The sequence below is a fragment of the Tarenaya hassleriana genome, unplaced genomic scaffold (assembly GCF_000463585.1).
Source record: "Tarenaya hassleriana unplaced genomic scaffold, ASM46358v1 Cleome23, whole genome shotgun sequence".
Lineage (NCBI taxonomy): Eukaryota > Viridiplantae > Streptophyta > Magnoliopsida > Brassicales > Cleomaceae > Tarenaya > Tarenaya hassleriana.
This window is the reverse complement of record NW_010965625.1, coordinates 1,829,839-1,840,835: the sequence shown is the minus strand read 5'-3', so window position 1 is coordinate 1,840,835 and position 10,997 is coordinate 1,829,839. Positions and strand designations below refer to the sequence as shown.

The 10,997-nt window shown below is 34.1% G+C and overlaps 3 protein-coding genes and 1 long non-coding RNA gene across 6 annotated transcripts in view; 2 read left to right on the top strand and 2 right to left on the bottom strand.

Annotated features, from left to right (window-relative positions):
• LOC104815308 (microtubule-associated protein TORTIFOLIA1) overlaps positions 1-832 on the top strand; it is a 5,382-nt gene extending 4,550 nt beyond the window's left edge. For both annotated transcript variants that reach the window (XM_010543651.1, XM_019202740.1), the window contains 3 exons: positions 1-66; positions 169-334; positions 543-832. In XM_010543651.1, coding sequence (XP_010541953.1) covers positions 1-66; positions 169-334; positions 543-550 — 240 coding nt within the window. In that variant the 3' untranslated portion in view covers positions 551-832. The remainder of the gene's footprint in view (positions 67-168; positions 335-542) is intronic.
• Positions 833-922: 90 nt separating this feature from the next.
• LOC104815307 (serine/threonine-protein kinase At5g01020) lies at positions 923-4,760 on the bottom strand. The gene is made up of 6 exons (XM_010543650.2): positions 4,325-4,760; positions 3,543-3,874; positions 3,171-3,306; positions 2,271-2,407; positions 1,914-2,037; positions 923-1,687 (listed from the first exon to the last, which is right to left on the bottom strand). The coding sequence occupies exons 1-6, from the start codon at positions 4,410-4,412 to the stop codon at positions 1,155-1,157; spliced, it is 1,350 nt and encodes a 449-aa protein (XP_010541952.1). The 5' UTR covers positions 4,413-4,760; the 3' UTR covers positions 923-1,154.
• A 3,825-nt stretch (positions 4,761-8,585) lies between these two features.
• On the top strand, positions 8,586-10,981 carry LOC104815305. 2 transcript variants are annotated; one of them, XR_002024259.1, is made up of 4 exons: positions 8,586-8,998; positions 9,746-9,838; positions 10,322-10,886; positions 10,964-10,981. It is a non-coding gene; the product is annotated as an uncharacterized LOC104815305 (long non-coding RNA). The 2 variants fall into 2 exon arrangements; XR_002024258.1 differs by lacking the exon at positions 10,964-10,981 and having other exon boundaries at positions 8,586-8,751; positions 8,865-8,998; positions 10,322-10,495.
• LOC104815304 overlaps positions 10,724-10,997 on the bottom strand; it is a 1,129-nt gene continuing 855 nt past the window's right edge. The window contains exon 2 of the mRNA XM_010543649.2: positions 10,724-10,975. Coding sequence (XP_010541951.1) covers positions 10,742-10,975 — 234 coding nt within the window. The 3' untranslated portion in view covers positions 10,724-10,741. The remainder of the gene's footprint in view (positions 10,976-10,997) is intronic.

Below are 10,997 nucleotides of genomic sequence, written 5' to 3'. Positions count from 1 at the left end.
GGCATTCTGGTCTCGTACCTCCTAGAAAGAAGATTCATGAACTCGATACTTCCTTGGTTATATCAGGCAAGTTTGTAAAAATTCATTCTTGAGTTGCTCACTCACTCGGTTTCCCCTTGACAGATCAGTACTGATTTTTTTTTCCTTATTTGTTTCGCTTTGTTTTAGGTTGTGGACCTGAGTGTTGCTCGTGGACCGAATTACTTGGTTCCCTCCGCGAAGACGAGAGCTGAACTGTTGGCTGCAGTTCAGGAGGCTGCAGGGACGGACTTCTCGAATCTTTCCGAGAAAAGATTAGTCACACAACTCGCCGCGAAGTTACACAAATTATGGGGTAAGTTGAAATTATATTCCGATTCTTAGTAAACTCGTTTCGCCAAAATCAGTCTCGTATAAATCAGTATAATGGCATTAAAACTTCCCAACATATGATAAGAACGGGTTCTTCAAATAGCATCTGAATAAAAGTTATAACCCCACATTGTAAGAGCTCGAGCCTTATAAATCTTGAAATCAGTTCTAAACACTTTGGCATTTTGCAGGGAAATAGGCAGTGTTCGTGACCAGAGAGCGGTGAATTGAAAATCTCTGCCGCTACTATGGAAACCGAAACATCCTTATTACATTCCGATGCAAGTGATGTATCGGTGTCTCAGTGATCAAAGTACAAATACTCGTCTTGTTGCAAAAAAAAAAAAAAAGTGTTCCGAATCTCCTTTCCATGGACATGAATTTTCAGCTTATCAACACGCCGTGTTTGTGTCTGTGACTGTGATGTATGTATTATTCCTTTTATGTTTTTGCCAGAGGAAGAACGAATCACTTGGATTTATTAGTATCTATATATATATATATGTATACATACATCATAGATCTAATGTCATTTACATACAAATGTATAACTAATGACAAAGCAAAGACGAGTTAAATCTCTAGTCACAAAAATACATTTCTTAAATTCACTTGCGTTACAAGGATTTTTCAACTTACACCTTTTGCACTAATAGTTTCACCCTCACCCGAATCCGAAAACCAAAAAAAAATAGAAAAAAAAAATCTTCAAAACGAATACACTGTTTATACATTTTGGCATTTCGCCAACTCTACTACTCACTTATTGTAAGAACCCGGGATTTCTTTTCGCCCCGAGTCTCTCATACATTGGGTGAAATCGAACATGGAGCATTGCCATTTCGAGCGGAATCAACTGCAGCTTCGCTCTTGCTCCTTCTTTCTTGTCTTCTCCTCCTGTGCTCGTCTTCCCCGCCGTTTTTCCTTTCCATAGGCATGCCTTGTGAATCACTCGGGGCCTCATATAAAATTACAGAACTGCCCCTGCTGTGAAGAGTCATGGCTTCTTCTTCCTCCTCCCGAGATTCATCGTTCACCAGATGAGCCTCGAGGACTTCCACCACGTGGTTCATGAGGGGCCTTCCTTTCGGGTTTTGGCTGAGGCATTGGTATGCCAAACTGGCGACTTTCATTAACGCCTTGGTCGTGTATTGCCCATCCATTCTCGGGTCTATGATTCTGAGAAGCTTCTTGTTATGATTCAAGAGAGGCCTTGCCCATTCAACGAGGTTATGCTCCCGACAAGGTCTGCTTTTGTCCATCGCTCTCTTCCCGAGAAGCATCTCGAGGAGAAGTACCCCGAAACCATACACGTCGCTCCGGGCTGTTAAATGGCCTGGGTACAATCATATGAAATGACCCTTTTACAAAACAGTTGTTTCACAAAATGCTCGAACCGAAGGGATATGGCATTTCTTCTCTATTGGTTATAATTGACTGAAAATATAAGTTGAGAGGGCAAAAGGAGCAGTTTTGCTCGGGTGGAACAAATGAATATGTCTTGCATTAGTTGACCATGGTGATATCGAGTTTATTTTTCTGGTTACAAAAAAAGCACGGACCTGTCATTACGTATTCAGGAGCAGCGTATCCATATGTACCCATAACACGTGTCGAAACGTGTGTTTGATCTCCTCTCGGACCATCCTTTGCCAGCCCAAAATCCGAAAGCTTGGCATTGAAATTCTGCACGAGTAATTTCAACTTTCAGAAGAAGCAAAGAATTCAACCGGGGAGCAGATGCTCGAAAGAAATATATATTTAGAACAGTAGATAAACCAGGTAACGTTTTGGAGCTTATGTACCATTCAAAGGAGAATCTACAGAAGGCCAACAACTTCATGTCCTCATAGACTACCAAATAAAGAACCTTAGATTACTATCTATTTAATTTCCAAATGAAGGTAGTAATAGCTAACCTCATCGAGTAAGATATTTGCCGTCTTCAGATCACGATAAATGATGGACCGTTCAGCGCCATGTAGAAATGCAAGTCCCTTGGCCGCATCTAAAGCAATCTTCATTCTTCTTGACCATGTCAGAGTGCAGCCAACTCCTGCGAGTCAATAAAAAAAGAAAAAGAGACCTTTAGTCACATTTACACATTCATTTGTGTAGCGAATGCAATTTTTGCCACATCCTCTTCGAGATATTTGCCGCAACCAAGAAAATAATATATATGTTAATATCATCGTTTACGAGTCACCAACCTCAACTACCCCTGAGTCATCACTACTTGAGCACAGCTTACGGTTTCAGCTTAAAACAACAGCAAGAATATAGAAGCTTGCCAAAGTCCTGCCCTCTAGGGCATTTTGTTAACCCGTTGAATTCTTCGGCAGATAAATCTAAACAATTCTTTCTTATATAGTGATCTAATGAAGGTTAACATGGAGCAATTTTCTGAAGGGGAGATGATGATTAGAGACAGGAACTTAGTTTGGAAAGCTTAGCTCCGCGAAGATTTTTACAAGATCCAAATAATGAAGCTCAGGTAAGTTGGCAGCATCCTATTGATTGGGCATGACAGAGTTGGTATAAACTGGAAAACTTTCTACCGAAATAATGCTAAAACTGGGACATTCTAGGGAAGGGAGTGAGATAAGTCATAATCAATATTTTTATCATTTCTCCATAAAAAAAAAAAGGAAAAACTAATGGTTTTCTCCTCCCAAAGAAGCCTGCACTTGATGAACTCCTCAAGGCAACAGAAGTTTTCGGGTATTAAACCACAGGATAAAGCTATAAAGGATGATTTAATGGACCCAAAAGGGATTTTTCCAGTTTCATTCATTTGTTAGAAGGGATCGAACACTTACTCCGGAAAAGATGTTTCTCAAGGCTTCCATTTGCCATGTATTCATATACCAACAACCTGTGCTCATCCTCGCAGCAGTATCCAATGAGCTTGACCAGATTTGAGTGACTAAGCTGTCCCAAATAGTTGACTTCAGCCTGCAAGAGATAAAGTATCCATGGAGTTAAAACAACTGAAGATAGCCTAGCTATTACTAATTTTAGTTCCGCTACAGATAAGTAGTTTCTCCCATGGCCTGGTTTCAATGTGAAATCATACACACAAAAATCCGATCGAATGTCGAATTGCAAATAATGCCTTTAAGAACTTAGCATGCAAATGGAGCAAACCAGGAAAAGGAAAGGAAATATATGTATATAGCCGAGATAACTACCAGCCATTCTCTATCTCCTTGGAACCCCTCCGGATTAAGCTCTTTAATTGCAACTTTCGTAGACTTGTACCCAGATCTCACACTTTCATCTATGACTCCCTTATAAACCACTCCAAAACCCCCCTCGCCAAGAATGTAATCGGGTCTGAACTGCTTTGTGGCTAACTTCATCTCCTCGTAAGTGAAGATATCGACATCTTTGTATCCAGGATTTAACTGAAGATCTTTGATATTCTTAGGAGCTAAGGGAAGGCTGCTTGAACTTTTGTTACCGGCCGAGCCTTGCCTATCAGAATTCATCAGATATGCAGCAGAATTGTTGCCGGAATCTCCTGGAGTATATGCCGACATAATATAAAATTGTTACCTCAAAATCAAAATGGGTCTAAAGGAATCAATAAGTTCTTCTCGCCCCTCACACTATATCCCTCTCTCAGAGAAGCAAAGGTAGAAACATATGCAAAGACATGAACATATGCAAGTGTTAAAAGGAAACTTGAATATGTAGACAACACATAAATCCAATTCCAAGCATTTTGGTCACTCTAACTTAAGTCATTTGCAGGATTCAATATCCAGACAATGTAACCCACATCTAAAGCTACAACGCATTAGAAACATCACCATTAGCGCACACAAAAAATCAGATTGTGAAGAAAATCCACTAAAATGGCCACAAATCAACATTTCTACACTGAAAGAATACCCTAAATTCCAATACACCAGGAAAAAAAAATCAGCTAAAGAGATATCGAAATCGGTAGGTAGAGATCGACGAATACCGGGCATCTTCTTGATGTATTGACGGCGCTGAGACTCGTGTTGTTGGGAATATCGGTACTGCTCTTCAGTGCTTAAGCAAATCCCCATGAATCTCAAACCCCGAAAATTGGGAAAAAATGCAACGCCAGCCCGTTTCAGAGCACTTTCGATTCTTCGATTCGCCTCCCGTTGTCCTTGCCGCGGGAGAAATCCGACGCTGATCTCCAATCGGGCAAGACAAAACGGCGATCGAACAAAATTAGGGGAAAAATCAACCAAATGCAGATCTCCAGGATCCGAGATGGTTTCTCGGAGGGTCGGAGAAAAAGAAAAAGAGAAGGAAGAAAAAAAAAAAAAGAGGAAGAAGAAGAAGGCGAAGATGAGAGAGGGAGAGAGAGATAATGGCAGAGAGAGAATGATCCGTTGGAATCGATGGATGGGAGACTAGCCGCCAAAAACGCTAGGCCAAGCGACCTGACTTTCCTTCTTCAACGGATATATATATATATATATATATAAGCATATATATATATATTATATATCTTGGGGTTTTTTTGTCAAATTAAAAAATTCGAAGAAAATTATTAACAAAATTATTTTTTCAACGAGTAAAAAGTATTTTTAAAGATCAAACTCCTCACAATTTCTCCAAGAAATAAATTCATTAATGTATGAATAGAGAAAGGAAAAAAAATGATAACTTTACATAACTTTGTCTTCATCAATAGAGGAAGCCAATTTATAGTTGGACTTATTGTTCTTTTTTTTTTTTTGGTAAAGGGGCCTATTGTTCTCTTATATTTTTATGTTTTGGAAATCTATTTTTATATATTTACTTTGATGAAAAAAAATATTTAGACCTCTTTAGAATTTGATATCTAAATTTCCATTTTTAGATGTTTTCATTGAATTTTTCCTATTAACCGAATTTCATATGGATTGAAATTATGAAATCTGTTATTTTATAAAATCTGAATGACATAAATTAATTTGATTTTATTGGAAACAAAAATATAAAATTAATACTAGTTTTATAATTTTTTATATAGATTAATTTAAATAATTACAACTAATATTAGTGACATTCCACAGAGTATAACGAATCTATAAAAGAATATTAAATATCTTTCATATGTAATTTATATTAATCTATGGAATATTCAGAATTACAAGTTGTTTTACAAAACACTCTTTAAAAGAATTAGATTAGAATTTTTTTAACTTATATATATTATATGGTTCTTATTTATAACTTTATAAAAAAAATTGTTTCATTCCTTCTGTTTCAAAAAAACAATGTTTGAAACTTTGGTATTGTGAAATCCAAAAATGAAGTTTTATTCCTTTAGATAGATATATTACTTTTGATTTCAATAATCTTCGTATAAAAATAGTATACATGCAGTTCTGTGTGAAATCCAGATTCAAAATTTATTATGAAGGATGTTAAACCTAAATTTAATTAATTAATTAGTTTAAAAAATGATATTAATATTTTTTTTTTTTTGGTGAAGGGTGAATTGTATAAATATGTTGAAAGAATTATATATACATATTAATTTTATAAATATTAATATTAATTTCACTCACACCTCACTCGAATACTAGTAAACGTAGATACATACATACATACATACATACATATATATATAATATTATTTAATTATTAGAACTGTATCTGTGGCTGGTGACGGCTGACCAGTGAACATCAGCTCTTTCGTAATGAACCCCTAACACTCAGCTAAGCTCTTCCACATTTTTTTTTCATAACACAAACAGCCATAAATATAAAAAATATAATTTAATTACAAAATTATATATATATATATATATATATATTATCAAAACCATGGAACTCTCGGTTCAAATGACATGAACCCTATATTTTCTATGTAATTATTTCAAAATTTTATATAAATTCTTGACATACAAAAACATATGTTTATGGGGATTATAACAAGGAAATATAAAAAAATATTAAAATAAATAAATAAATGATTATTATTTTGTTATTAATTAAAATGTAGAAACAAAGAATTTATGATATAATAAATATCAATCTTTTTACCAAAAAAAAATAAAAAAAAATAAAGATCAATCAGATCTGTAGAATTTTTCCAATCTAATTCCCAGGCAAAAATATAAACTGAATTACTAAAAAAAAATAGGTAAATGTCATATGGATCGAATCTTTAAAATATAAAAACACAATATTTTCAAGTTTAAAAGTAAAAGTGCCGACAAGATGAAAGCTTGCATTCACGACAAGAGCAAAGAATAATATACTAATTAAATTATGCAAATAAGTTTCAAAATAGACAAAAAAAAAAAAAGTAAAAAGTGACCGTACGTCTGCTCGTGTGTGTGTGCGATGCATGAAAGCAAAAAAAAAATTAAAATGTAATTTTTATTTGTCAAAAGAATTGATTTTGGGAAAAAGACATGCGTAGACCCAAAAAAAAAGAAAAAAAAAAAGACAAGCGTGTTTCAGGCACGTGCTACAATTCAGAGGTCAAAGGAGGCACAGCTGGTCAACACGCTTTATCCTACTGTAATGCATGGCCAGTAAACGACGACGTATTGACTCCTCCTGGTCCCCATATTATATAGTTTTACTATATGACAATTTTTAAAAAAAAAATAAAGATGTCTCATTAATGGTTTGATTAGACAACTTGTGTGTTTTTTAGTTAAAATTACAGTATACGAAATACTTAGATTTAAGATGTAAAATGATATTTATTTGTTTAGTTGTATAAAATAATAGTTTATTTTAAATAATATCCAATGCTAATTAAGTATCTGAAAAATTTTCGATTTGATACAAAGTGAAGTTTTTCTTAATAAGTTAAAAGTAAGGTGTTAAAAGGTCAAAACGGTCTTATCAAAAAGTTGGTGCAATACTCTTTTCTTTTGTGGCTACAACTAAAATGTTATATGAATTTTTATAATTCTAATTTTTTAAATAAATACAAAAAGAAAATTAATATGCTTATGGAGAAAAGTAAACTGATAGGAAATAAAAAGTAGTAGGGAATACAAAATTTAGAAAAATTAAGGATATGGAACCCAAAGGAAAGAATAAAAAATAGAAAATAAAAAAATATGAAAAAATACAAACAATAAAATTAGATAAAAATAGTCATGTACAGTCACTATAATAAATGATATTATTTTAAAAATTATCAACAAATTTTACATGTCTAATTTTCTATCTTAGAAAAATATTTAAAATATAATAAAGTACTATCATATTTGGGAGAAAATATACTCGATATTTTTGTTAGATATATTGTAAATCCTATTTTGATAGAATTTTAATTCAAATAAATCTTTATCGTGTGACTATATCTATTTATAATATATATATATATAGTATGCTACATGTTTATACAAGTTTGCATATTTTTAATAAAGAATGAATTTTTTGATATAATATTTTTGCTAAAGTTTTTAAAATATTATGTTTAAAATTGTGTTATCACTTAAATTCTATTCTAATATTTTTTTTCCAAATATCAGAAATAATATTGAGTTTTTTAGTCACATTATTAGTTTTAGTGGAATGTTATTATCACTAAATCTTTTTTAAAAAAAAATTATGGGAAAAGGATCGTTCAATGGGCCCACAAAGTGCTTCCTTCAATCGTAAATTTATCATATTCAATTTCACCACCTAATTCAACGTAAATTAGTTGTCGAATTGCCACATCAATGGAATTACAATACTAAATATGATAATTAATCCAAAATCATTTGAAGTGATTCCTCCAACTATTTTCACGTAATTTATATTAATGTTAAACTAATCATTCTTTTCTCTCTCGTTTTTTACATTCTGATTGTAATCTAATTATTATTTTAAATTTATAAGAAAAAGTACTTTAAATATTTTAAATAATTCAATTATTTAATAAGTAGATTTTCGTTATTTTGAACTTTTATTTTTATGTGATGAAATATATATAACTAGATATTAATCAAAATATAAAAAAATATTATTTTTACTTGACTTTGGTTCCTATTTTTTAATTAAAAATATGTTTTTAAATCTAATTTGAACTAGAAAATTAGTGGTGGGTTAACTTTCGAATAATAAAATTTTAGTTGATTCAGATGGACAAAGAAACGCCAAAATAAGTTTTGAAATATTAGAGAAAAATATAATTTAATCGAAACCGAAATCAAAATCAAAGTAAACCGGAACGAATAATACTTAGTTTCATTGATATCAAAACAGGTTACCGAAACTAACCGGTAAACCGAATGGAGCACCCTGAACCAAATTAGCCGACCCGAGATTGAACCCAAGACGGTTCCCGCTCTCATCTGCTTCAAGTTTCAACCATCGCGGGTTTCTGCAAGTCTCGCCCAAATCGAAAGTTGTTTCCTCGTTTGGAAGCTCGAAGATCTCTGCGGAAATGGCGGACGGAGCAAAAAGATATGAGTATGATTGATTTCTCTTTATTTTCCTGGAATGTGTTCTGTTTGGCGGCCGAGAATATTTCGGTGGAGAAGGACAGATAGAAAATGGGGGCAACTTGTTTCTTTTTATCCTAGGGCTCGGAATTTTGTCGGCTTCCAAACAGATGATGAGAAAAGAAAAAGTGTTTGTTTAGAGTTTCCGATGTATGAAATGCAGACTTTCATGGAGATTCAAGGTCGCATGATTGATTAGTGGGAAACTGAAACAGGTACAATTTCCTTGTTCAAATCACTGTAATTTACATTATGCTAATCTTCTTTCTCCTCATCCTGTGAAAACAACCATATTTTCCGCAAAAACCCTAGTTTTGTAGTCGAAATTTGTGGCCTGAACCAAGGTAAAAGTGGTTTCTCTGATGGGACCAAAGCTTCCCACATTTCTATTCAAATTTGTTTGAGATTGGATTTACTTCTCTGTATGTGAGTATCTTCCATTGTAGTAGCAAGTCTGATGATGAAAACTTAAGTTCACGATGCTAGATTGTTATAGTGGAGGACTTCTTTTGTATCGTCCATTCCTTTGGTACATCACAAAACAAGATCTTTGGGGAGAGACGGAGTGGAAATATAGCTGTTCTACAAAATCCTTTGAATCTTGAGATGAGACTTATATAGCATGTGCGCTAGTGCTTATTGTGAGCATCTGTTTACGTTGAGTATCTGAACTCATGTAGGTTCAGAATTAGGCACAGAACAAAGAAGAAAACAAACGTGCTTTCTTGACCTTGGAGGAGTTGCGGCCATTGCCCGAAGATACTATCACATACAAGTCAATCGATATTGATTGAAGCTGTCTCCTTGTGATAGAATTTGCATAAAAAGAACACCTTACTATCAATGACACTTGCTTTTCCTACGAGTTGATAACTTAAACAGGGGAAACATCATTTAGATATGAATGTGGAACTCCAGTTCAAAGCATCCGTCTGACTTGCTTCTTCTGTTTTATTTTGCAGGAAGAACGTGAGTACCGATAGTCTTTCTTTTACAAGGACGTGGTTGTGTCTCAAATGGCGGGCATGTTTGTTTTAGAGCCCTGGTCAGTGCAGGTATATCTTCTCTGCTCTCAATCATACACATTCTCTTGCTGGTATGTGATAGGAAATGGGTAAAATGATAATTGTACATTTGGGGAGAGAAACCCGAATGACATTATCCTTTTGTTGTATATACGGAAAACCCTATCTATGAATGAAAGTATCAACATTTTGATCAAGAAACTGGAGAAGAGGGCAATCTCAAAACCCTTGGGATTTTATGGTCTCCTAAAGCAACATTAATCTTTCATTTCTGTTCTTTTTTCTTTGGTGGAAATTCTACGTTTCCATCAATCTGCTGGTAAGCACTGATGAAACTGAAACATACTATGGAGGGTCTGCAAATAATAAACAAACCAGGTATAGGGCTTGAAATTCAGAATACAATTAAACATGGGTGTACGATCGAGTTTGATAGGGATAATGTTTGGAATGGAGATCGTGTTAGAGTCATTTTCGTTGCCTTATTTACCGGGTTTATTCATCACTCATCAGATATCGAAGGAATACTTGGAGAAGCAGATCGCGGAGGTGGAGAGCAACATATGGGAGCTCTTGCAGCAAATGTTTTCCTTTTTCATTATGGTTACGATATTTTTAATTTACCCTTGAGGGGTTACAGGGCAAATCTTGTCAATGAATGTAGTTGAAGACTGGTGCTTGGTTTCATTGGTGTTTTCCTTCAACTCACACATACATAACATTACAAATAGCAGGAGACGGAGATGATATTTATATTAATAATATATTTACAAGTCGAGTCTATTTTTGAACAAGCTATATATATATATATATATAGATACACACACATATGTGTGATAAGCAAGTTATAAAACTAAACAATAAAAATCTGAATATGGAAATTAAAAAAAAAAAAATTGGGCATGGGTAGGGATATTTGGTAAGAGATGGTACTCATTCCGGCAAGGCCTTGGTAATCTGTTCCTTCGTAAGTTCCTGAAAGGCCTTGTTAAACCGTTCCTTCATATGCTCCAGCAAGGCCTTCGTCATCAGTTGTTTCATTCGTTCCGCCTGCGATTGAGATTGCGCAACCATAACGGTGAGATGGATGACGTACTCCACTGCTTTTAGCAAATCTCCCTTCACCATTGTCATTGTCTCTCTTTCCTGTTTCAGATCGGAATGCTTCTTCCGATTCAGAAACTTCGAC

Coding starts and splice junctions, on each gene's coding strand:
- LOC104815307 (XM_010543650.2), bottom strand. CDS start 4,412: ATGGGGATTTGCTTAAGCACTGAAGAGCAGTACCGATATTCCCAACAA. Junction 3,875..4,324: donor ATACATCAAGAAGATGCCCG/GTATTCGTCGAT, acceptor CATATACTCCAG/GAGATTCCGGCAACAATTCT. Junction 2,408..3,170: donor TGAGAAACATCTTTTCCGGA/GTAAGTGTTCGA, acceptor ATTGACTCGCAG/GAGTTGGCTGCACTCTGACA.